Source organism: Clarias gariepinus, chromosome 18 (genome assembly GCF_024256425.1).
Source record: "Clarias gariepinus isolate MV-2021 ecotype Netherlands chromosome 18, CGAR_prim_01v2, whole genome shotgun sequence".
In the NCBI taxonomy this organism is placed as follows: domain Eukaryota; kingdom Metazoa; phylum Chordata; class Actinopteri; order Siluriformes; family Clariidae; genus Clarias; species Clarias gariepinus.
This window is the reverse complement of record NC_071117.1, coordinates 3334553-3362084: the sequence shown is the minus strand read 5'-3', so window position 1 is coordinate 3362084 and position 27532 is coordinate 3334553. Positions and strand designations below refer to the sequence as shown.

The window sequence follows — 27532 nt, the reverse complement described above, 5'->3', positions numbered from 1 at the left end:
GACCCAAAGTTCGTTAATTTTGGACATTCGCCGAGATTCAGCAGAAATTGGAAAGTGCTTTAAGAAAAAAAAAAAAGTGTATGAGGAAATAAGAGAAGAACTAACAGTCGCAGGCTTCACACGAACAACCGACCAAATAGTGTATAAGCTAAAAAAAAAACTGAAGAAAGACTTTGAGCGGTTATAACACGTCGAATAAACTGCTTTTGGATACTGAAATACATTTTCATACTAGTTTGGAGAATAACCAGTAAACTGACTTTGGCCATGGTCGTTTCTGTTTAGTGGGCGTGGCCTGTGATGTATTATCATGCAGCTCCCGCCGAGCTCCTGTCTAGTGTAAATGCGGCACCTGGCACCAGCACCAGTGTAGTGGAAAAGAGGTATATGTGTTCCCTTGTGGCACCAGGGTAGCTCTGGATTCTGGAGTGTGGCTCTGCCAGACCTCTGGGGTTGTGGTTAATTAATGATTTCTGAGGCTGGTGGTAACTTTGAATTAACTCTATATTGCTTTTAAGGGATGTTCTTTATAATCACCAGTTTCATTATGGTTCTTAAGGGGGTTTGCAATTGCAATTGAAAATACTTTTGTTGCAAAAAATGCTCCAGAAGATTTGACCTTCGAGTCTTTGAATAACCACAGACTGTTGTTGTTGTATCTAGAAAACTCTGTAGTCCACCCAGGGACTGTGGAGGGTCATAATGATCATAGTATTTATTCCAATCATGGTACAGTAGGACCTTCAGTCAACATTCACACACACACACACACACACACACACACACAGAACCCGGCACCCAGGACCCAGTAACCACTAAGTCGACAGGAAAACAAAGAAAAACTGTTAATTATTGAGTTCAGGTTTTTCAATCACTTATCCCAGGTAAATACGTTGGAATTTTTATTTTTTTGCTGGGGGTGGGGACTTTTTTCTATTCCAACATGACTCCGCCCCAGTGCACAAAGCAAGGACTACGAAGACATGGATTGATGAGTTCAGTGTGGAACAACGTGACCGACTTAGACACAGAGGCCTGACCTCAACCCCATGGAGCACCAAAAATCCCACAGAAACACTCCACTCACACTTACACAGAAACACTAACATTAACACAGAAACACTTATTAAGATAAGATAAGATAAGATAAGATAAGATAAGATAAGATAAGATAAGATAAGATAAGAAGAACTAATTCTAGAGTGGAATCTGTTATAGATGCAAAAGGGGGACGGACTCCATATTAAAGTGTATGTACAGTATCTGGATACAATGTCACTGCAGATTTGGCCAAATACATTTGTCTATATAAGCAGCTCCGCTTCTGATTTTAAACTCAAAGCAAGTCATGCAATTACACATAGAAGTCAGCAGGTGGCACTACATTGACACTTTAAATACTACGCAATGGCCTGCAGAAATGTAGTTAAGTGAAAGTACAGCTATTTGCTCTACTTTTGACTGTATGTAGTAAAATTACTCAACTAAAGGACAGATGTAAAATATCTTCTTAAGTACAGTAATTTAGCAAATGTACTCAGTTTACATAGTTTATATAAAATGTGTAGTTTTAAAAGATATTAGATAATAGTTTTAATAGATAATTATGCCGCTCCCTTAGGTGGCATTCCACAGCAGCTTAACGATTCCAGGTAGCTTGACTCCATTGGCTCTCCATATTCAGTGTTTTGGTTTCCTTTTTTGTTTTTACTTTCTTTTTGATGAAGTGAGTTAGTAATGTATTAATGCTGCACTCTAGTGCTGTCCTTAACCACCGTAACCACTTCATATGTAGGATAAAATACACTTCTATGTCAGAAAAAGAGGGAAATGTTTCCAAACGGTGAGTGAAAGAGAAAGTGTGTAGAAATGAAGAGATGACATTGTATAACAGTGTGACAAAGGGGAAAGTGACAAGTGTGTTTGGGAATGTAACATTTTATGATCTTACTTAAAAATTTTGTGTAAATCTAAAAATCCCACATGTAAATAATATTATTAAATATATTTTTACTTTAGTATCTATGATTATGCATGTAGTATTGTACTGTATGAGAATATTGTATTTAGATGATATGATTTTTATGATAATTAGAATCAGATCCTGGCCTGTTTTTACATTTACATTGTATTTTTATTCCTCAGTGAGTGAAGATTACACTGAGCTGCTGTTGGCTCGCCTGATGATTCTTTTCTCAGTTTGGATCTGGAAAAAGAGATCATTTATTTACACCATAAACACTCACACAGTTACTGGTAATATACTGTACAATTTTTTGTTCCTGTTTTCCTCTGCTTATTGTATATAGCAATAGAGGAAGTTGTACACCTTTAAAAAAAATCTATTTCAAATCTAACTACCTATATTCTTACATGGTATTACTAACAAAATGGAAAATTATTATTTGGAATATATAATTTTTAATATTATTTATAATTTCTTTTTATTTGAAACATATTTATTAGTCATTTATTTAAATGCATTATTTTACTGATTACATATACTTATTTTATCATTTTATATTATTATTATTATTATTATTATTATTACAGCCACAGCTACAGATGAGTCTCCTGCTTCTCCTCCTGCTGTAATTTCTCTTGTTTTGACCGCTGAAAACGGCAGTGTTGTTAATCTTCCTGCGATCATAAACAGCAATGTTTCAGATCATGTCAATTTCGACATCACAGCCAGCACTGCTTGCCCTCGTATGTAAATATTAACATATTTACTATAATCATGCCCATATATACATTTAATCTCATGCTTATTTTTTAAACTTTCATCACAGCTCTTTACCTGTAAATCACTGCTTAACAGGTTAATCATCACAGAAACACTTTCTCTTTCACTTTGAGCATTGAAAAGATCAAGACAGGAACGTAACTCTAAACAATGGTACTGTAGCTGAATAATACTATTTAGAAAGCTGCTTGGCCTCTTTGTTGAGAAAGGCACATACAAGGCTCCAACTTTGTCTAAGAGTTTTAAAAAATACTGCGTTTACACAACCTTTCCTCGAAGATTGTTGATTAATGTTTTAAGAAGAACTAGAGGAAATGGGATTTTGTCCTTTATTTCAATCCTTGTCTCTCTGTTTCTTGTTCCACAGAAGCTTTGCCACAAGAAACAAAAAATCAATATTTGAGTAAGTATGTAACATGAGATTTTTACCAAAAAATATTTTAAGTATCCAATATCTATTCACGCAAAATAGAACATGAATCAAATCAATAGTAATGTCCACTGAAGCCTCATGGTAAAGCTGAGCCTAGGAAGTACATACTAGAAAACTGTATTTAGGGGTCCATGCACTGGTAATGGTATAAAGGGCTTAGGTATAACAATGTTTAGTAATAACGTACTGCTATAAGATAATATTTTTTCTTCTCTTGTTTTGCACCATAATTTGTCTACAGAAGCCCTACAGAATTTTTTGGCAAGTCACAAAGCCAATATGAAGAAGAAATTTGAGTGCATTTTTGAATATGACACAAAGACCAAAATACTCCTCAAGAAGATCTACACACAACTGTACATCACTGAAGGAGAACTCAAAGATGTGAACAAAGAGCACGAGATTATGAAAATTGACAAAGATTTCACTGTGAAAAAGTCTGAAGGAAAACAAATTAACTGCAATGAGATTTTCAGTCTTTCAGAGGAAAATAAAGAAAATAAAGTCGTGCTCACCAAGGGAATTGCAGGAATTGGAAAAACAGTATCTGTGCAGAAGTTTATTCTCGATTGGGCTGAAGGAGAAGCCAACCAAGCCATAGACTGCATTTTCCTCCTTCCATTCCGAGAGATTAATTTAATTAAAGATGAAGAATTCAGTCTTCATGAGTTACTGCAGGAATTCTACCCTGAACTGGCAAAAGTCAATGAAACAGATTTGTATGAAAAGTTTAAGCTTGCATTTGTCTTCGATGGGCTGGATGAGAGCCGTCTTCCATTGGACTTCAGTGTCCGTAAGGTGAGAAGTCCACAAAAGAAAGCATCTCTAAATGCTCTCATCACAAACCTGATTGAAGGAAACCTGCTTCCTTCTGCTCTGATCTGGATCACCTCTCGACCTGCAGCAGCCAATCAGATTCCTCCGGAGCATGTGAGCTTGTTTACAGAAGTGCGAGGATTTACTGATAAACACAAGGAGGAGTATTTTAGAAAGAGAATATTAGATGACAATGATGCCTCTAAAATCATCTCACAGGTGAAGAAATCTCGGAGTCTCTATATCATGTGCCACATCCCCATCTTCTGCTGGATCACTGCTACTGTGCTTCAGGAAATGGTGGTGCAAAATGATGGAGAAGAAATTCCCATTACACTGACTGAAATGTACATCCACTTCCTACTTATACAGATGAGAATCAAAAATCAGAAGTATGATGAGAAAGAGGAGCGAGATATAAGGAAGCTTCTGAAAATTAACAGAGAAATTATCCTGAAGCTGGCCAAGCTGGCATTTAACCAGCTGATAAAGGGGAACATCATGTTTTATGAAGATGACCTGAGAGAGTGTGGTATTGAGGTCAGTGTAGATTCAGAGTACACTGGAATGTGTGCAGAGATCTTCAAAAAGGAATCTGTTCTTCATGAGAAGCAGGTTTACTGTTTCATACATTTAAGCATTCAGGAGTTTCTTGCTGCACTCCATGTTTTCAACTCCTACCTGAACAAAAAGATGAATGAGTTACAGTTTTTCTTTAAAGATCACTCTCCTATAGAGGTTTCGCTGTATGTTTTATTGAAGAAGGCTGTTGATGAAGTCAAAAGTAGTGAGAATGGACATTTAGATCTCTTTCTTCGATTCTTGTTAGGTATTTCACTCGAGACAAATCAGAAGCTCTTGCAAGGTGTACTTCCACACACAGAGTTACCAAAAAAGAGCATTAGTAGCTACATTCGGCAAATACAGAATAATTCTTCTGATTTGTCCCCTGAGACGTCCATCAATCACTTTTTCTGTCTGATGGAACTGAAAGATGACTCCCTGAACAACCAAATCAAGAAATATCTGTGTACAGACAAGTTTCCAGATAGAAAGTTATCCTCGTCTAATTGCTCAGCACTGGCCTACTTGCTTCTAATGTCTGGAGATGTCTTGGAGGAACTCGACCCAAAGAAATTCAACCCATCCTATTCAGCCTACAGGAGACTCATTCCAGCTGTGAGGTGCTGCAGAAAAGCTCTGTGAGTAGCATTCCTGTCAAACCTTTTTCATTCAGCAGTATTTCTAATGCTTATTATATACTGTAGGTATAATCTTATATTAGCATCAGTCACTTTTCATGTTCATCCCTTTATAGTATACCGTATTTGCATTAAATGTATATATGCCATGTTGCAGCCTTGCTGATTGTGAGCTCACGGAATCATGCTGGGAGGTCGTGGCTTCAGCTCTAGAGGCAGAAAACTCAATTCTGAGAGAGCTGGACTTGAGCGATAATTACGGAGTGGAGGAGGGAGCGAAGTTGCTTTCTGCCGGCCTGAGGAATTCACACTGTAAACTGGAGAAACTGAGGTAAGGGATGTGTGTTGGATTAAATCTGGAATGCAACACTTACTTTTTTATGCAGTCAGGTACAAAATAAAAATCTTTATAAAAAAAATTAAACTGAAACAGAATCCCATGCTTAATGCCACTACATTAGAGTAATTTAATTAGTACACTCTCATATTAGAGTGTAACCAAATGGAAGTTGCAAATGAAGGTTAACAGACCTGTATTATTCTAGGCAATTCAATTCAATTCAATTAAATTTTATTTGTATAGCGCTTTTAGCAATTTTCATTGCCGCAAAGCAGCTTTACATAGTCAAAAGAATTATTTAAGTTTGTATGAAATGTGAATTTGTATAAATCAAAATGGTCAGTTTGTCCCTGGTGAGCAAGCCGAGGGCGACAGTGGCAAGGAAAAACTCCCTGAGATGGTAATAGGAAGAAACCTTGAGAGGAACCAGACTCAACAGGGAACCCATCCTCATTTGGGTGAAACAGAAAGCAGTAAATGATCTGCATTTATACAGTGTGTAGGGTGGGAGGCAGTTTAGCTATAATAGCTGATGTTAATTGATGTTAATATGGAGTCCAGGTAGTTATTGAAGACCCAGGTAGACTTGTAAGAAGTTCCAGTCATGAACTATCGAACTGTCAAGTCCCCAGAGAAACAGTTGGCAACACCAGTCAAGGCCAGAACCATTTTCTAGGTGGAGAGAATCATTCCCAGACACCAGACGCATCCCAGAGAGACACACGGGGCATCCATGTGACGAGATCTTCAGCCAGAAGCGGGGCACCAGGATGGGTCAGACAGGTCCGGAGGGCAGAGGGAGTCTGGATCACTGGCAGCTCAGGAACGACATGTGTAGCTCAACAGAGAGAGAGAGAAAGAGTGAAAGGGGGGGACAGGAGGAGAGAGGAAAAAGAAAGAGGGGGGGAAAGAGAAGAAGAGGAGAGATGGCAGTTAGGTATGGTCACAGTCACACAATGTATAATGTGAATGTATATTAACTGTAGAGTGCAAGCAGAGACTCCGGCAGGACTAACTATGACAGCATAACTAAAAGGGAGAGCCAGAAGGAAACACAAACATGAGGGCTTCCTGACATGTAAAGCAAACAATCACCTCACCGTCAGCAAACCTGAGTGATCAATGAGAGTGAGGAAGACAGCATCCAAACATACCAGTTCACCATAATACTCTACGTCCATGAGTCCCCCAGATCTGCTCCTTTACCTATGGCAAATCTATTTATAAAAATGCTTGGCTAAATAAATAGGTTTTTAGCCTGGACTTAAACACTGAGACTGTGTCTGAGTCCCGAACACTATTTGGAAGACTATTCCATAACTTTGGGGCTTTATAAGAAAAAGCTCTGCCCCCAGCTGTATTTTTCATAATACGCGGTACTGACAAGCAGCCTGCATCCTTTGATCGAAGTAGGCGTGGCGGATCGTAAGACACTAGCATTTCGCTCAGGTACTGCGGCGCGAGACCATTTAATGCTTTATATGTCAAGAGTAGTATTTTAAAATCAATGCGAAATTTCACAGGGAGCCAATGGAGTGAAGATAAGATAGGGGTGATGTGCTCATATCTTCTGGTTCTGGTGAGGACTCTCGCTGCTGCATTCTGGACTAGCTGAAGCTTATTTATGCATCTAGCTGAACAACCAGACAGTAAGGCATTACAATAGTCCAACCTAGAGGTGATAAAAGCATGAACTAGTTTTTCTGCGTCGTTTAGCGACAATAAATTTCTTATTCTGGCAATATTTCTGAGGTGAAAGAATGCTATCCTGGTAATATTATCTACATGTGCTTCAAATGAAAGGCTGGAATCAATAATCACACCAAGGTCTTTCACTGTTGCATTTGATGGAACAGAAAGGCCATCTAAAGTTACGGTGTGATCTAAAATTTTACTCCTAGCTGTATGCGGTCCTATGACTAGAACTTCTGTCTTATCCGGATTTAGCAGAAGGAAGTTAATTAGCATCCAATTTCTTATGTCCTGCACACATTGCTCAATTTTAGTAAGCTGTTTTTTCTCATCAGGTTTTGCTGAGACATATAACTGTGTATCGTCAGCATAACAATGAAAACTAATACCATGCTTACGGATTATGTTGCCCAGAGGAAGCATGTAAAGGGAAAAAAGCAGTGGACCTAAAACTGAACCCTGCGGAACGCCAAACTCCACTAGAGAACATGCAGAATAATCACCATTTAAGTCTACATACTGATAACGATGGGTCAGATAGGATCTGAGCCAGGAGAGGGCTGTACCCTTAATTCCCACTACATTTTCTAATCTGTGAAGAAGAATAGCGTGATCAACAGTGTCAAAAGCTGCACTGAGGTCAAGTAATACAAGCATAGTTACACAACCCTGATCAGAGGCCAATAGAATGTCATTTACTACTTTAACGAGCGCTGTCTCTGTACTGTGATGAGGCCTAAATCCTGACTGATACAGTTCATGTATGCCATTTCTATGTATATATGAGCATAGCTGCTCCGCTACTATCTTTTCCAGAATCTTAGAGATAAAGGGGAGGTTTGATATTGGTCTGTAACTGGACAGCTGACAGGGGTCGAGGTCAGGTTTCTTAATTATTGGTTTGATAACTGCTAATTTAAAAGATTTTGGAACATATCCAATGCTGAGTGAAGAATTAATTATTCTCAACAGGGGTTCTATTATTGCTGGTACTATCTGTTTAAGAAAATGTGTCGGTACAGGATCTAATATACAGGTTGATGAATTTGAAGAAGAGATGAGTGAAATTAGTTCATTCTCTTCAAGGGGAGTAAAGTATTCTAGGTTCTGGTCTGACATGGCTAGATTAACATCTGCATCAATTACATTGTTCGGTTTCAAAACCTCAATTTTATGCCTAATATTTACAATTTTATTATTAAAAACGTTCATGAAGTCCTCACTATTGCATGATGTTATTGTGGAGATTTCTGCAGTGGTCTTATTTCTGGTTAATTTGGCTACAGCATTAAATAAGAATCTAGGATTATTTTTGTTATTTTCTATAAGAGTGGAGAGATATGTTGATCTAGCTACACTAAGAGCTTTTCTATAGTTCAGGATGCTCTCCTTCCATGCTATTTGAAATACTAGTAATTTAGTTTGACGTCATTCACGTTCTAATTTCCGAGCGGTCTGTTTTAGAGTGCGCGTGTGATCGTTATACCAGGGAGCAAGTTTTTTATCTCTAATAATTTTTCTCTTGACTGGAGCTACATTATCTAGGGTATAGCGAAATGTCGACTCTAAATATTCAGTCGCCTGATCGAGTTCTGTGGGGTCAGACGGTGATCTAATCGTAGTTGGGAACTCTGGGAGATTACTGATAAAACTCTGTTTGGTAGTTGATGTGAATGTACGTTTTATACGGTAGCGCGGCGCTGTGCGTACATTATTATTGTGACACACTTGAATTGAGACAAGATAGTGATCTGAGATAACTTCAGATAGTGGTATTGTGAATAATTTTTTTTATACTTAATCCAAATAATATTATTAAATCTAAAGTGTGACCTGCTTTATGAGTGGGTCCTACTACACACTGATTTACTCCTACCGAGTCCAGTATAGACATAAATGCAGTTCTCAGAGGGTCTTCTGGGTTTTCAAAATGAATATTAAAATCTCCAGCAATTAACATTTTGTCTACAGAAACGACTAGGTTTGAGAGGAAATCTGCAAATTCACTAAGAAATTCCGAGTACGGCCCTGGAGGTCTGTAAATGACAATTAGCGGGATCGACTGAGCTGACTTAATATAGTTAAATACACTTATGTTACTATAAAGAATTTCAAATGAATTAAATTTGTGTCCGTGTTTTTGTACAATAGTCAAATTATCATTGTGAATAACTGCGACGCCTCCTCCTCTACCAGTTAACCGAGGCTGGTGTATGTAGCTGTAGCCAGGAGGACTAGCTTCATTTAGAGCTACATACTCGTCCTGTTTAATCCAGGGTTCTGCAATGATGATATATCATCAATAATATTAATTTATGAAATTAAGCTTGTATTTTGTAAAGCTTATAAGGATTTTTTTTTTTTTGTACTGTGATTGAGTGTACATGAAGGGGTTTAGGTGATGAGATCAATAATTGGGTAAACTTGAGCATGGGAACTGGGAATTGGAGTGTCTATTCCAACCATGTTTGTATGAACTCTTTGTTCTTAGAAATGAAGTCTGATGCTTATACTAGTGTAGACCTGACAGAAGATTAAAGCTAATTAAGAGGGTGAGGCAGGTCAAGCTTTTAGGTTATCACATTGATATCCTGCAACTCTAAGATAGAGAATGCAAGTGCCAGGTAGAAACCCACACTCTAGTCACCCAACACATAAACTGGCGTTTCTTCCCAATGGTGGGAGGTAAACCTGTTAGTCACCTGAATAGCCCCTCTACATGTTGATGTCCCCGCACTCAGCTGCTTTTCCAGAACCAGCTGCTGATGGGAGAAGACTCAATGGGGCTGGTGTTCCACAACTAAAAGCTCATAGAACTTTACGCTTTTTATCTTCCTTAGTCACACTGCCATGGCCCACATGAGATACTTGTCAAGAGATTATCTCACATGAGATGGATTGTCAAGATGCTAACTTCAGTCATTGTTTAATTATTTAGGTTAGCAAGATGCCATTTCTCTAAGAGCAGATGTGCTGACCTTGCTTTAGCCCTCACATCAATTTCATCTTCTCTGAGTGAACTGGACCTGAGCAACAATGACCTGCAGGACACAGGACTGGAGCTACTATTTTGTGGACGGGAAAGTTTATACTGTAACCTGCAATTTCTGAGGCAAGTATTAATTGTAAAAAACCATTCCATTATTAGATCTATTGGTAATAAGCAACCTGCTTTATGATAACCGCATACAGAATTTCGCACATTAATGTAAATTGTGAAAAGTTATTCGTGGTGTTGTATATCCAGGCTGAGCTGGTGTAACCTCACAGAGAAGAGCTGCTCGTTCCTCTCCTCCGTTCTCATCAGTTTAAGAGAGTTGGACCTGAGTAATAATGACCTGCAGGATTCAGGAGTGAAGTTTATTGCTGAAGGACTCAGCAATGATCAGTGCAAACTGCAGATACTGAGGTTAGTTCTCTCAAGAGGCTCTAAAGCAACTGTGCTCAGAATGTTTCTTTCCTTTATTCTTCTTCAGTTATCTTTTTCTTTGTTTTCAAGGTTGTCCGGTTGTTTATTGACAAAAGAAGGATTTTCTTCACTGGCAACGTCTCTGAGTTCAAACTCCTTATCAGGTCTGAGAGAGCTGGATCTGAGATACAATAATCCAGGAGATGAAGGAGAAAAACTTGTCTCTGGTCTACTGGGAATTAAAAACTGCAAATTGGAGACACTCATGTAAGGTTTTAGATTCCTTGTGTATTTTCAGGAAACACAGACCACACTGCTGATAACATTTAATTATTTTTCCTACAATCATTTATTTTTTCTAAACTCAATGATTCTGTATAAAATTCTTTCTATAGGATGGAGCCCAAACATCAACAATATATCAAAGCAGGGATCAAAAAGTGTAAGTCCTGTGTCTGTCTCTGTTTTCCTCTTTCTTATTTCACTTTTCTTATTTCCATTCTGTTTCACCTGCACTGCCAAGTCTGTAGTTGGCCAATAAGTTACTGTATTACTTGGTCTGCAGTAACACTGTGTGTTGCCCTGTTACATTGAATATGTTAAGAGAAATAATGGGGCGGTGGAGCGGGGTGTTCCAGGTAATATACTCTACTACCCATTTCTTTCTAAATGTTTTAGAAAAACTTTTTTTTTTTTTTTAACTGCTTATCAAGAAGCTGCAACACAAAACAGTTTAAAGGCATTTTCCATGTTTGAAGGATGATGGTCGAGGCATATTTGGAGAAGTTCAGACTTCTGATGTTAATAAAGAAAAGCAAACACAAATCACCCAAAACATGAAGATTTGTCTACAAGAGAGCTAAATTAAAAACATGAGCCATAGACAAACAGTGTAACAGAACAGACAACTGTATAACAATGAAAGACAAAGGACCAAACATAGGACAAGACTATTTATAAAGAAACTAATTAATAACCTTGGTTCAGGTGAGTGCCCCATCACCTGACCAAGGTGTACTCTGGGAAATACAGTCCCAGCCAAACAAAAGTCTCTGGGCACAAGGCGCCCTCTATGGGTCAGCCCTGACAGCTTTTAACTGTGTTGTTATATTCTGACTATATTTTGAAACTTATTTCATAAATGTTAAAAAAACATAACTCTATACAACATTACATTTTAAATATCAGCTTTTACAATGCAAATGATAATGTATTAGAATCCAAACCTGCACTGTCACAGATGCTGTTATGAAAACTGATTTTTTTCCTAACTTTGTCCTATTAGTATGTACTGCTAATCCAGAAATATAAATTGATTATTACATTTTCTTTGATATATATATATATCAAACCTTTACCTTGGGTTTTACCTTGGAACCCTTCCATGGATGCCTATTTTGCCCCCAGTCTTTTTCATATTGTTGAAACATTAACACCGACCATAACTGAGGAAAGTGAGGCTGACAGTTTTTTAGATGTTGTTCTGGGTTCTTTAATGAGCTCCTGGATGAGTCATCATGCTCTTGGAGTAATTCGAGGTCTTTAAGCATGCTTCACTATGTCAAACAATTCCAATTTAAGTGATTTCTTGATTCAACAGGTCTGCCAATAATCAGGTCTGTGTGTGGCAAATGAAATTTAACTCAGCTTTTAAAAAAAAATGTGGTATTCACAGTTCATGTATGAACTGATTGGTACCATGTCCAGGGTGTACCCCACCTTGTGCCCTAAGCCTCCTGGGATAGGCTCCACACCTCCGCGACCCTGAATACGGGATAAAGTGGTATAGATGATGAGTGAGTGAGAGTGAGTAAAACATCAGGAAGGGGCAATTTTTCTTCTTCACAACACTGTAATGTTTTACTTGTTAAAATATGAGATTTTATGAGATTTTTCTGTTCTTGCAGATGCCTGTGAGCTCACGTTCAACCCGAACACAGTCCACACACATCTGTGTCTGTCTGAGTCAAACAGGAAGGTCTCGTATACAGCCCAAAACCAGCAGTACCCGGATCACCCGGAGAGATTTCAGGTGTTTTGCCAGGTTCTGTGTAATGAGAGTCTGAGTCAGCGCTGTTACTGGGAAGTTTGGTTTGAAGATTTAAAACCCATGATTGGCATCACGTATCCTGATATTGAAAGGAAAGAGGTCCTGATGCCTGATCGCATGAGGCTTGGCTCAAACACTGTCTCATGGGCGCTCTGGTGTAGAACCAGCAAATACTACACTGCCAGGCACAGTTCACATGACAAATTAATACAGATGTCACAGTCAAACAGGATAGGTGTGTATCTGGACTGGCCTGCTGGAACACTGTCCTTCTACAGAGTCTCACCAGATACACACACACTCACACACATACACACATTCCGCACAGTGTTTAAAAAGCCAGTGCATCCCGGGTTCAACATAGAAAGTGGCTTTCTGACTTTGTGCCAGCTTGATTAAATAAGCAAATAAAGAATTAAATAATAATAGAGGGATATCAGATCTTTTATAAAAGTCTGAAATGGGTTTTATCAATTACTTAAAATCAATTTGGTCAAATATTTGGCCATTTTTTTTTCAAAAGCCTAAGATAATAATAGCAGTGAAGCTTGTAAAAAGGACGTTCAAGTCAAAGTGGGACTTTTCATAGTACAGAGTAACAGAACGCATTTCCTTCTCTATATAATCACTTACTACATCATGGACTTATCCAAACATTTTACAAGTGATTAAATACCATCAAGGATGAAAGATTTCTCAATATGCCATGCCATGATTGGTCCACCTGCTTTATGTCTGAAATGCTAGCCTTCCTTTTAAGGAAAGTGGCCTGAAGCAAGGTCAGGACTATACTCCCAGCTGAGCTCCTGTAATGTGCAAGTGGTGCAGTATAAGGCTGAGCATTGTCTGGCAGAAACAGCACTTCTTTGGTGACAGCTTCTGACTCCTGAGAACATTCTCCATATCATAATGACAACACAGGGAAGAAAATACACGTTTAATGCCATGTTTGTTCTAAACAAATAAACAATTGCAAAAAAAATTGCAAATTGAGTGGTTGTGAGACTGTTACATTCCATAGTTTTATCCATGTTTTAATTCCGGTGTGAAATGATGCACCCAAGTTTTGTCTCAGGTAACGATGTAATCAGGAAAATATTGGTCTTCTGTGTTAAAAAATTCCCTTAACTCACTGCAGATTAGCAATATTCTATGCTGGTCGAAGACAGAGAGTGCCCTCAGCGGGAATGTGTGTGTTGACCGGAGGTCCTGCCATGGTTGTACAAAAACAGGAATAAATACAATGGTCTCCAATGGGCACCCTTGGTCTCACAGGCCCTGGTTGGACTAATGAGGTTCCTAGATGGACGGATGGAATAATAATAAAGGGAATGATTTGCTTATCACCAGTCCAGTTATGATTGAGTCTGTGGACTCTGTGTCCCCAGTTCTGTGTCATATGCAAAATAAATGGCTAAATAAAGTTAAATTAAATAATTAATAAACAGAAAAATCTGTGTCAAAAATAAAAACATTGTGCATATATTATATACTGTACACTTTTTATTCAATATTTAGTCCAGTCATTAGTTATCAATTAGTATTTGTCAGGCTAATAAAGGTGATGCCTTACTGGTGATGCCTTAATAATATGCCTTACTGTACATATATGCCATGTCTCCATATTAGTGTCATGTGTGTGACAATTTTGCATCTACTTAAGCATATGCTTTCCCTTTTATTACTTTATTCTAATTGTAAATAGATATTTTCTATTGTGTTGTATATTTAGAAAGTACAAACATAGCAACAAAATCTGTAAGTTGCTTTATTTCCTGTTTTCATAGGCGGGAAATGATCTATTTTCTAGGATTATTTGGTTATTATAATAAATTGTTATTAACAAGATTTGAATGCACATGTTTAATTTCTATATGATAAATAACTTGATTGTACTGTTGAAAATTCATGTCAAGTGGAAAAGTTGAGCTCTAAAAGGTAAACTAATTAAAAACCACAGACTAAAACATCTGTAAGTTCATAAGTAATATAATAGAGGGCTGGGAGTCTGCCTAGATGAGAATAAGATAAGACAAAGAAAAACACAAACACATCACAGGGCACACCCACCCATTACCCAATCACGCTTACAGTTATATTGACCTCATTGGCCTTCCACATCGTAAAAAAAACCTGAAAATGTTGCGGTTTGTTAAACTACAGAGGAAGTGATCATTCAGTCAGTCAGTCGTTCATTCTACAAATCGACACTGCTGAGATGTGTGTTCAGATGTCACTGTTTAACCTGAAGAATAAAACTCATAAACAGGCTCCTGGGGTTCTTTGTATAAATAGATATTTGTGTGTATGAGATGTTTACAAACGGTGAGTAAAAGAGAAACTTTGCATAAACATAAATAAATATACTTCAGATAAAAGGAGAGTGCATGCAGCAATAGGAGATTAGTTTTTACTGTATAGACAGATGTTAATTACAATGTTACTATATGCATGTAAACGCTCAGATGCACTTCCTCTTCTGCTTTTGTACAGATGTTTAAATGGTAATGATTTAGTAGTGTGTGTGTGTATGTATATATATATATATATATATATATATATATATATATATATATATATATATATACAGTAACTGTATATATGTGTGTGTGTGTGTGTGTGTGTGTGTGTGTGTGTGTGTGTGTGTGTATGCGCGTGTGCGTGCACATGTGCGTGTGTGCATTTCTATACTGCACACTGCTCACACAAACCGCATTCAACAAGTTGTGCTTAACTTGCCTGTGCATGTTCTGGGCATTCGCTGTCTCTCTCTTTCTCTCTCTGTCTCTCTCTGTCTCTCTCTCTCTCTCACACACACACACAAACACAAACTGATTTCAGAACCTGAGAGTATGAAATTGCACTGTCTGCTGTTCTGCAGTTTAAAGATTTTCAAATCGCAAATTATTTACTCAGCAACACGAAGTAAATAATATTGTAGCGCCCTTGGAGCCCCATTGGAGACACCAATGTAGCGTTTTACCGCCGGGAAGGATGTTGGAGAGACGAGTGAGCTTATTTGCTGCCCAATGCAATAGCTGGGAGTACTTTATTAGGTACACAGCATGTAGGGCATGAGCAGCACCTTCACTCAGCCTACATCCAATTCAGTGTCAGCCTGAACTGGAGCACATTTCACACGTCACACACCTCAACACACACACAACAGGGCCGAAGTCACTAACCCAAACACCTTTCACCATCATGGTGAACACACCGACATCCCCGCAAGGCATGCTGGTCGTCAGCCGCCGCCCCGCCCACGCCACAATATAATCTTATTAAAAACAACTTTAAGTCAGTTCATATATATATATATATATATATATATATATATATAAATTCATGTCGGGTGTTAATATACTCACACAAGTTTCACTCAAGGCCATGTGACTGAAGGAGTGCATTAGTACATCTGACCCTATCTCAGTGAAGATTTTAATCGCCAAAGGGAAACCCCATCTACGGGAGATACTAATGAAAAGAATAAAATAAAAATAAATAAAAAATGACATTGACCATAGTTAGTCCTCAAGCTGGTACATTGGTACATGCCTCACCGATTTGTATAAAACACAATGACCTATGTTAGATCTAATTCATCAGTATGTTTTTTTAAGCACTGAGAGGGATTAGATTCATGGAAAATCAGATTTTTTTATGGACAAACCATTTGAAAATCTAAAAACAAAAGAATTATTTTCTGGAATGTTTTTTGACTTCAGTCACTTCGATAATTTTAGTTTTGTGTGCTACCCTTTTTTCTTATTCTAATTTGCTGCCAGTATTTGCTATTACTAAATCACAAACATAAAAATGATTTATTAAAAACTAAATATCATATATCTCTTAAACACTTTCACATTTCATGCCTGCTCTTAGATATAAAAAATGTATCCCATAATTTAGATGTAAAATGGCAATTATATAAGGAATTGTCTTTAGTTGCTGTAAAACCATAAAATAATTTTGGTGAAACCAGTTACCAGCAGAAATTACCCAACTAAAGTTTCCACAAAAGAACAGATGACTGAAGAAGCTGGTGAGATCCACAGGTGAGGGAAAACTAGTCACAGCCAGAGACTTTCTACACATTTGGACATTATTCAGGACAGTCCGGAGACTTCAGACTGGCTGGTCTCATGAGAACAAAATGTACATTTGGGACTTGACACAAAGCACTACGTTTCGCAAACATCCAACACGTGAGCATTACCCTGAGAACAGCATGCTGGTGGGAACACCATGTTAATCATTATCAGTGGCTGCGTCTTTGGCCACGTAAATGATTTTTAATTTCTCATTTTCTCAGTTACTGAGGACTGTCCTGAGCTGCTGGTCGTTCAGCTGATGATTGTTTTCTCTGTTTGGATCTGGAAAAAAAGATCACTGACTCAGACCATCAGCTCTCATCCCACCAATGGTAATATAAAGATTTTATCTTCTTTTTTCCCATATACTGTATATTTGTGCTAACTTACACCTGTGCAATTGAACTTACTAGAGGAACTTATACATCATTATCAACCCACTGATTATCAACGACTCATTAATAACTTATAACATTCTGTTTTTTTTTTGTTTTTGTTTTTTTTGTTTATTTGATTGTCTTTTGTCTCTATTCTTCTAACATGGCATGATGTAATAATAATTTTGGCCATTGCAATTTTTATTTAAAACTTCAAGTGGCTGTGACAGTAACAATAAAGAATTTACAGGATTTACTATTACACAAGCAAGAAAAAAAAGTTAAATAAAATATAGAATGGGTAAATTTTAAGATCAAGTGCAGAGATATTCAGCGGTATGATCAGTACAATGTGCAAAAAAGTGGGCTGAGAAATATTATTTAATTGTATTATTATTTTCATTATTATTTATGTTCAATTGCTGACAAACTTGTATGTTTTTTTTTATTTGATTATCTCGTTCATTACTTTTTTCCTTTGTGCTATTTTACTTTTTGTTTTGACACAGCTCAAACGAGTCAGTCTCCTGATTCTCCTTCTGCTGGAATCTCTATTGTTGTGAAGGCTGAAAATGGCAGTGTTGTTAATCTTCCTGCACTTATTAACAGCACATTCACCGACCATGTCGATGTCAGTGCCAGTACTGCTTCAACTCGTATGTATTACAATATAATATAAATGACCGATACAATAACAAAATAACCACCCAGATTAGTTTATTTTAATGATTAATTTAAATATCTTCCTAATTGTGTAATCTAAATCTTGCTTAACAGTTTTATCGTAAATGAAACTTTACTTTAAAATTACTGTATATAGGTATAAATAAAGGTTATAATACCTAAGCATGATAAAGGAACAAAAATGAAAACCACTTATCAAAACCACTGAAACATATTGTGGAAATCTACATACAGTATATAAATGCTAGTTTTATGTTTATTTTATTTCTCAGCAAGAAAATCTGCCCTGGAATTGAAAGCATAATATCAATACTGTGTCTCATGTTGTGTTTTTGATTTGTACATTCATGCTCTAGTATTTGATTCCTATAGAACAACATTTTCAAAGAGGTTTACAATATAAAATATTGCGTGACACTAGAAAAGTTTCTTCTATGATTTAATCCTTCGCTTTGTCTTTCTCATACTGTCTTTCCAGCTTTTCAAAGACAAACTGAAAATGAAAATTTGGGTAAGTATTCAACTTCAATATTTTAAATAAACAAATGTTTATTTAGACAAATTAGGGCAAAGTCGACCCCAGTGAGTGTTTTAGCAGTGTGTAGGGCAAATAGAAGCCAGAAAGCTGCCCATCTGGTTAAACCTCTCCAACTGACTCATGGTCAAACCCTGAAGGTATGTATGAGTATGAAGTTATGAGTGTAGCTACCAAAAGACAGCAGAAGTTTAAAAACTGTGGTCCCTAGTCCAAAACTTTATCCATTGGCATGCTATGTACCCAGACCACATGCTGCAGCGGGAGCTTCTCTTTGCATGAGGAGGGTTTAGACAGGGAGTTGAATTTAAATGCTTACTGATCTTGTTCCCAGGGTTGGTGCTAGACTCATAACAAAGTCTAAAGATGGTATGGGCAGAGAATGTAGCTGCTCAAATAAGCATGTAGGGGTTCCCTATTTTGGGCACAAACGGTGTAGCCTGGACATCTCTGTCCATATTGCCTGATGAACGTGGACAATATGCTTCTCCAATGAGACAACCTTTGTTGACTTCTTTGTGGCCACAGACATAGTGTTACAGAGAGAGGAAGTAGAAGTAAAAGCACTTTTTGTATATTTCTTACCCTGATTAAAACCAAGGGATGAAAAATAAGTTGTTGTTGTTGGTCTTTCGGCTGCTCCCGGCAAGGGGTCGCCACAGTGGGATACCCAGTCTGCACTACAACTTGGCACAGGTTTTATGCTGGATGCCCTTCCTGACGCAACCCTCCCATTTTTATCCGGGCTTGGGACCGGCACTGCATCCAGTGGCTGGGGTTTTTTGGGCACTGCCTGGGAATCAAACCCGGACGTTCCTCATGGCAGGCTAAACACCTACCACTGAGCCACCAGTGCCCCTTGATAAAAAATAAGTATTATTTTAAAAACTACAGCGATAATTATTGTACAGTATTATGCTAAAATAAAACCTCATGGATAGAGGAATGGTAAATCAGAAATAACCCTTACCCAGAGTCACCATTTTATTTGCCAAGAAGAAACACAAAAAGTACCACAGTTTTGAATTTAAGCAATGAGACAGCATTAATTTAGTGTAATTGTCAATAAAAGCCTTTGACATGTATAAAATGCTCGTAAGTATACTTCAGTATACCATAGTAACATCTGACAAAAAGATCTAAAAACACTGCAGACTTTATAAAAATTGGTTTTTGTGTCATTTTCAAAACTTTTGGCCATGGCTGTAAAGACCGATGAGAGTGTGAACAAAATTATCAAGTTTTCTCTCTTCCTCCACAGACTTGTCTACAGAAGTTCTACAGAAGTTTTTGGCGAGTCACAAAGCCAACATGAAGATGAAATTTGAGTGCATTTTTGAGGGCAAAAAGGACTCAAAAACTAAAATACTCCTGAAGAAGGTCTACACGCAACTGTACATCACTGAAGGAGAACTCAAAGAAGTTAACAAGGAGCATGAGATTCTGAAAATTGACAAAGCTTTTAATGTGAAAAAATCTCAAGGAAAACCAATAAACTGCAATGAGATTTTCAGTGTTTTGGAGGAAATTAAGGAAAATAAAGTCGTGCTCACCAAGGGAATTGCAGGAATTGGAAAAACAGTATCTGTGCAGAAGTTTATTCTTGATTGGGCTGAAGGAGAAGCCAACCAATCTATAGACTGCATTTTCCTCCTTCCATTCCGAGAGATTAATTTGATTAAAGATGAAGAATTCAGTCTTCATGAGTTACTGCAGGAATTCTACCCTGAACTGGAAAAACTCATTGAACCAGATTTTTATAAAAAGCTCAAGCTTGCATTTGTTTTCGATGGGCTGGATGAGAGCCGTCTTCGGTTGGACTTCAATGTCCGTAAGGTGAGAAGTGCAGAAAAGAAAGCATCTCTAAATGCTCTCATCACAAACCTGATTGAAGGAAACCTGCTTCCTTCTGCTCTGATCTGGATCACCTCTCGACCTGCAGCAGCCAATCAGATCCCTCCGGAGCATGTGAGCTTGTTTACAGAAGTGCGAGGATTCACTGATAAACACAAGGAGGAGTATTTTAAAAAGAGAATAGAAGATGAGAATGATGCCTCTAAAATCATCTCACAGGTGAAGAAATCTCGGAGTCTTTATATCATGTGCCACATCCCCATCTTCTGCTGGATCACTGCTACTGTGCTTCAGGAAATGGTGGTGCAAAATGATGGAGAAGAAATTCCCATTACACTGACTGAAATGTACATCCACTTCTTACTTATACAGATGAGAATCAAAAACCAGAAGTATGATGAGAAAGAGGAGCGAGATATGAAGAAGCTGCTGGAATTAAACAGAGAAATGATCCTGAAGCTGGCCAAGCTGGCATTTAACCAGCTGATAAAGGGGAACATCATGTTTTATGAAGATGACCTGAGAGAGTGTGGTATTGAGGTCAGTGTAGATTCAGAGTACACTGGAATGTGTGCTGAGATCTTCAAGACAGAATCTGTGCTTCACGAGAAGCAGGTTTACTGTTTCATACATTTAAGCATTCAGGAGTTTCTTGCTGCACTCCATGTTTTCAACTCCTACCTGAACAAAACCATGAATGAGTTAAACTTTTTTTTCACTGACCATCCTCCTGTAGACACTAAGCTGGAGGTTTTATTGAAGAAGGCCGTTGATAAAGCCAAGATGACTGTGAATGGACACTTAGATCTCTTTCTTCGATTCTTGTTAGGCATTTCCCTTGAGAAGAATCAAAAACTTCTACAAGGTGTACTTCCACGCACAGAGGTAACCAAAAAGAGCATTAGCAAAGTGATCCAGTACATCAAGCAAATGCAGAACAAACCACCTGATTTGCCCCCTGAAACATCTATTAATCACTTCTTCTGTCTGATGGAACTGAATGATGACTCGCTAAACAACCAAATCATGAAATACCTGTGTACAGATAAGTTTCCAGATAGAGAGTTATCCTCGTCTAATTGCTCTACACTGGCCTATTTAATGTTAATGTCTGGGGATGTTTTGGAGGAACTTGACCCAAAAAAGTTTAACCCATCCAATTCAGCCTATAGGAGACTCATGCCAGCTGTGAGATGTTGTAGAAAAGCTCTGTGAGTTGGATTCCTGTCACATTCTCTAAAATCCTACTTTGATTTTTCTACTGTTTGTAATTTTGGTTTGTTCCCATAACTTACTTATCATGTCATTTCCATTCTACTATAACTTTATTCAAACAGTACATTTCCTCTTGAATGTATATATGCTGTGTTTTCAGGCTTGCTGGTTGTGAGCTCACTGAAATGTGCTGGGAGACAGTGGCGTCAGCTCTAGAAGTGGAAAACTCCATTTTGATGGAGCTGGACCTAAGCGATAATTACAGAGTGGAGAAGGGAGCAAAGTTGCTTTCTGATGGACTAAGGAGCTCACACTCTAAACTGGAGAAACTGAGGTGAGTGATGTTTGTTAGATACACTTGCAAAAAAGAACATAAAAAAAAAATTAAAGTGATAGTGTCACAGTAAAACTTAATATTAATGGATCACACTTTTGGACTTTTTGGACATGTTATTTACGCTAACTTTAATCACCGTCTTTAGGTTAGCAAGATGCCATTTCTCCCAGAGCAGCTGTGCCGAACTCACTTCAGCCCTCACGTCAGTTTCATCTTCTCTGAGTGAACTGGACCTGAGCAACAATGACCTGAAGGACACAGGACTGGAGCTGCTGTTTGCTGGATGGGAAAATGTATACTGTAACCTTCAAATCCTGAGGCAAGTATTAATACATCATTTAATTATTAGTGGTAACATTAAAATAAAATGCCTAAGATTGTTCATGCCCCGTTTGCGCACCTCTGACGGGAAAGCTGATGAATTCATCACAGCCATATGGCCAATTACAGTGTGGTGACCACACTGGCCGGTCAGAGTTGAGAGTGAAGAATCTAATGTAGTTGTCGCAATCTGGTAATGGGCATGACAATCCAGAATTTGAAAGCAAAAAAAAAAACCAGCATGGCTGTCATCCCAGCACACTGGAACTGGAAGCATAGAAGTCAAAGCAGTGGCCAACATCTTAATGGCAACTGAGTCCTGAGACCTGGCCATAACTAAGGGCAGGAATGAGGATGCAAGGGTGATAGTTTATCAGTAACTGATCCTCAGCCTCTGAGGAGCCTCTGACTGATGCTGCAGTTGAAACATAGGAGCCAATCACAGTTTAGCAGTGGCAATGGAAATCTGGAAATTGAGAGCGAAAAAGCAAACGTGACTGTCTCAGTCTAGAAACAGCATTGGCAGACCGAAACTTAAGGTGTAGAAGTCAAGGCAGCAGGCAACATCTTAACAGTCTCAGTCTCAAGAATTGGCCATGACTGATGACAGTCACAATTTATGAGTGGATGATCCTTGTTGAGCTGCCGAGTGGCAGAGAACACACCTTAGTATCAAAGCCCGAAAGAGCACACAATCTTACTGTGGTATGTATATCATGCCATGTATATCATGCCATGTATATCATACCATCTCTACCCAAGTTTCCTCCCAAACTGCTGCACTTTCTGCCTCTTATCCAGGAGCACAGAATCCACTGCCTAAGTGGAGATGTGTCGCCAACCATGTAGTATTTAGTGGAACCACCCCCTTATTACCTCATTTCCACTACACTGGTGCTGGTGCCAGGTGCCGCATTTACACTAGACAGGAGCTCAGCGGGAGCTGCATGATAATATGTCACAGGCCACGCCCACTAAACAGAAATGACCATGGCCGAAGTCAGTTTACTGGTTATTCTCCAAACTAGTATGAAAATGTATTTCAGTATCCAAAGGCAGCTTATTATAACCGCTGAAAGTCTTTCTTCAGTTTTTTTTTAGCTTATTCACTATTTGGTCTGCTGTTCGTGTGAAGCCTGCGACTATTAGTTCTTCTCTTATTTCCTCATTTACCTTTTTTTTCTTAAAGCACTTTCCAATTTCTGCTGAATCTCGGCGAATGTCCAAATTGCTAAAAGCGCTTTTGTTTTGTCCGCGCTCCACATTAACGGACTTTGTGTCTCCGCCATTTTTGTTTAACGCTTCCTATAACTCCGCCCACCGCTCGTGACGTCACAGGTTCTTGCAACTAGACCAGCAGAGTTTAGGGGCCGGTTTGGTGTTTATTTTAGGGCACCGGCACCAATTTTTTTCTGTGGGGTGGCTGTAGTGATGAAGGAACTTGTTAGTTTCAATTTCTCGTTATGAGTGAGGAGCGAAAGAATTTGGGCACACACCCCAAATATACCCCTTTTTTTCTCATACAGCTTATGTTAAACTTTTTTTTTTTTTGTGAATTGCTTTATTATAACCACATGGAAAGTTTTGTACATTGATGTAACTTTTTGTTTGGCGGTGTTGTATATTCAGGTTGAACTGGTGTAACCTCACAGACAGTAGCTGCTCGTTCCTCTCCTCCGTTCTCATCAGTTTAAAAGAGTTGGACCTGAGTAACAATGACCTGCAGGATTCAGGAGTGAAGCTTATTTCTGAAGGACTTAGCAATGATCAGTGCAAACTGCAGATACTGAGGTTAGTTTTATAGTATATACTCAGAACTGAAACTGTGGGTTCAGAATGTTGTTTTCATTTCTTCACTGTTTTTAGGTTGTCTGGTTGTTTAGTGACACAAGAAGGTGTTTCTTTATTGACATCTGCTTTGAGTTCAAACTCCTCATCAGTCCTAGAAGATCTCGATCTGAGTTACAATAATCCAGGAGATGAAGGAGAAAAGCTGCTCTGTGATCTACAGAAAAATCCAAACTGCAAATTGGAGACACTCCAGTAAGTACTTGAGCACACTAATTCGTTCATTTCAACCTTATGGTCTCTCAGTTCCGGTGAAGGGAAATTGCAATACTATAGCATTCAGCTATACTATATAAGGCCTTGTTCACACGGGCGTTAAGTTTTTGGATAAATGAACGTGCTCTGAACGTTCTAGACGTTTATGTTGCATTTTGTGGTGGCGCTTAATTGACTTCTACACCGGCGTTGGTTTTTCTCTGTCTAACGTCAGCCTGCAGCCCAAATTGTAGTTAGTGTGTTAACCTGTGGGGGCAGTGTGTCGGGATCTGGATATGAAAGCCCGCCGCTACTGGGTTCACTCTCTGACTGCACAAAGTCGGATTAAAGGAAGTTTTTTTTGTGGTATATAAAGAAATGCGAAAATTTCCTCGTAAGTTTTTCAACAGTTAATTTTTTTTATTTTGCCCTTTTCCGCATTTCCCTATGTATAGCATGTAGGATTCATGGGATATATCCGGTCCTCCGAAGCGTAAAATGAACGTGAAGAAAACGTACTAGAAGCAGTTTCCTTGCGTTTGTTGGGTTTTGAACGCTAAGAAAAAGCTGCATGCAACGTTTTTTTAATGCCGTATAAACGCGCAGCCGGACAAACGCACGTCACCAAAGCCCGTGTGAACACTCTCATTGACTCCTATGTGTAGAAAACACTCTGCGCTTGATGCGCGCTCACCGGACGCTACGAACGCCAGAAAAATGCTGGATTTTAACGCCCGTGTGAACAAGGCCTAACAGTCAGCTTCCCACATGATGGTAACAGTTTGTGGGAGAATCACATATGGGTGTGTTTTTTCAAACTACTGCACATCAATAATGCGCTTCTTTGATTGTTATGTCAGTAAAATTCTCCTTTCTTTCTGTAGAATTGAACCAAAAAGTGAACGGTTTATCAAAGCAGGAATCAGAAAGTGTAAGTTCTGCTGCCTGTTTTTTTTTATGTTTCTTTTTCTCTTTCATTCTCTTTTGGTCTCTTTCTGGCACAACTTCACTTGTATGACATTAGCAAGGTCTGTAAATTTGACCCAGATATCACCCTATACAATATATATTTTTTTATGTGTATGTGCCAATTTGATTTGTATTGTGAATCTGTAAATATCGTGGATATATTTTTCCCAGATTTTTCTTACAAATCAAAACCAAATTACCAAATTATTTGCTTCCGTAAAACAGGATGTTATGCTGCCTGTCAATGTATAAATAATTTGGTATTTAATATTAGGATTATAGAGGAACTTCAACATTACCCAAAAGTATATATATATATATATATATCACTTTCTAACTCCATGATGGTTCCTGATGTTTATTTCTTTCTACATTGTAAAGGAATGCTGAAGGCATCTAAAAAATGCATTAATTTCCTTTGAACAGTTGATATTGAGATGTTTCTGCTGCTTCTGCTCTGTAAAGACTTTTTAACGCCTTGAATCTGAGGTGCTGTTAACTGGTCACTTTTCAGGCTGACAACTTTTTCTTTTTTAGATTCATTTACATGAATTTCCAAACAAAAGAATTGTGATACATAACCAATTTGATTGTTTTTTAACTTTCGTTTTACCACTGACCTTAAAAAGAAATAAATAAATAAAACACAGTTGCAATTAAGAGGTTTAAAGAAATACTAAAGGAATGGTTTTGTGCTGTACCTATATACCTGAAACATATTTTCTTAGATTTTTTTTTCTTCCTGCAGATGCCTGTAATCTTACATTTAACCCAAACTCAGCCCACAGAGAACTGTGCCTGTCTGAGTTGAACAGGAAGGTGTCATACACAGCCCAAGCAATGCAGTACCCAGATCACCCGGATAGATTTCAGCTCTTAAGCCAGGTTCTGTGTAACGAGAGTCTGAGCCAGCGGTGTTACTGGGAAGTTTGCTTGGAGGACTCGTTACCAGAAATTGGCATCACATATCCCAATTTTCAGAGGAAACAGGAAGACCTGGCAGTGTGGGATGGTCAAATAAAGCTTGGGTTAAACCCAGTCTCGTGGGCGCTCTGCTTCAGTTACAAAGGTTACACTGTCAGGCACAATTCAGAGGACACAGTTATAGAGATGCCAAAGTCGAACAGAATAGCCGTGTATTTGGACTGGCCTGCTGGAATACTGTCCTTTTACAATGTTTCATCTGATACACACAGACTTACACACATACACACATTCCGCACAACATTTAGGGAGTCGGTGTATCCAGGGTTCAGTGTAGACAATGGCTCTCTGACTTTGTGCCAGCTGGAATAAATGACCAAATAAAGTATTATAATACTTGATAATAAAGACGTAAATAATAAAAATAAAAGGTTATATTTTATGTATATGTCATGAGTTTTCCAGTATTACAGTCTGGTTTTGTGTTTCTTTTCACCTGTGCATTCAGTAGGTCTTTTATTTTGACGTTTGTTCTGCAGGTTACATTTTTGAGTGCTTGCCTTAGTCCTGGCTTAATTGTCAGCATTAGCATTAACCTATTGTTTCAAGCCCAGCCAATCATTTGTATTTCACTATTGTGTTTATTAATGTTAAAACTTCACTGTATTAAAGAACAAGCTGCACTTGCATTCTGACTCAACTCCCTTTGTGTCATTACATCCGATTTTTTTTTAGAGAGTATCTCAGGACAAACAAAAACTATGCATGGTAAATAAAACTAAGACCATGGAGGAGAAACATGTTTTGTAGTGAATAAATAGTCACAGAAATCATGAGATCATCAGCATTCTCAAGGTATTTAGAGACAAAACAGTCAATCCCCAAATATAAGCCTGGTTTCTTGTGTAAAATATGATCAAATATGAATACCCTCTGACCAAACTCCATTTCCCAGGAAACACCATAGGACACAGTACAATCTCTGGACATCATTCTTCTGACATGCTTACATTCATACAAGCACTAATCATTAGCATCTGTTTCCTCTCTCTCTCTCTCTCTCTCTCACACACACACACACACACACACACTCACACACCCTTTATAAACAAACTTTGGACACTGGCTCAGTTCCAAAGTACAGTAACATTCAGTGTGCCGTATGTGAACTTATTAAGCTTTGGTGTGTTTAGACTTTCTATTTCTCTTTCTATTTTTATCTTAACTTGCCTTACCTTCTGTTGATTTTTAGGTTGCTGTTAGCTGATTGACTGACTGACCATCGTATTGCCTGTCCTTGTTTATGTCTTTATCCTTTACATAGTTTTTTCTATTTTTATTTTAAAATAAATTATTTACTGCATCTGCATCTGTCAGAACCACAGGAACATAATTAATAATAATTAATTTAATTTAAAAAAAAAATAAATAAATAAATAAACATTCAACATTTATGTTTTGTTTGTAAGATTACTTAAATTGCACTTCCGTATG

General features: G+C 38.1%; 4 protein-coding genes across 5 annotated transcripts; all 4 read left to right on the top strand.

Annotated features, from left to right (window-relative positions):
• Positions 1-1727: 1727 nt before the first annotated feature.
• LOC128506851 (protein NLRC3-like) lies at positions 1728-5201 on the top strand. Of its 2 annotated transcripts, XM_053477453.1 has the most exons (5): positions 1728-1843; positions 2146-2256; positions 2554-2709; positions 3114-3149; positions 3421-5201. In XM_053477453.1, exons 1-5 carry the CDS (start codon positions 1831-1833, stop codon positions 5199-5201), a joined length of 2097 nt encoding a protein of 698 aa, XP_053333428.1. In that variant the 5' UTR covers positions 1728-1830. The 2 variants fall into 2 exon arrangements, with proteins under 2 accessions (XP_053333428.1, XP_053333430.1); XM_053477455.1 differs by lacking the exons at positions 1728-1843; positions 2146-2256 and having other exon boundaries at positions 2574-2713.
• Positions 5202-5340: 139 nt separating this feature from the next.
• Positions 5341-23906, top strand: LOC128506968 (ribonuclease inhibitor-like). Its single transcript, XM_053477584.1, has 3 exons — positions 5341-5528; positions 21927-22100; positions 23732-23906. The coding sequence occupies exons 1-3, from the start codon at positions 5341-5343 to the stop codon at positions 23904-23906; spliced, it is 537 nt and encodes a 178-aa protein (XP_053333559.1).
• On the top strand, positions 19442-21444 carry LOC128506852 (protein NLRC3-like). Its single transcript, XM_053477456.1, has one exon. The coding sequence runs from the start codon at positions 19687-19689 to the stop codon at positions 21442-21444; it is 1758 nt and encodes a 585-aa protein (XP_053333431.1). The 5' UTR covers positions 19442-19686.
• Positions 23907-25798: 1892 nt separating the features above from the next.
• LOC128506967 (stonustoxin subunit alpha-like) lies at positions 25799-26721 on the top strand. Its single transcript, XM_053477583.1, has one exon. The coding sequence runs from the start codon at positions 25799-25801 to the stop codon at positions 26408-26410; it is 612 nt and encodes a 203-aa protein (XP_053333558.1). The 3' UTR covers positions 26411-26721.
• The last annotated feature ends 811 nt before the right edge of the window (positions 26722-27532 follow it).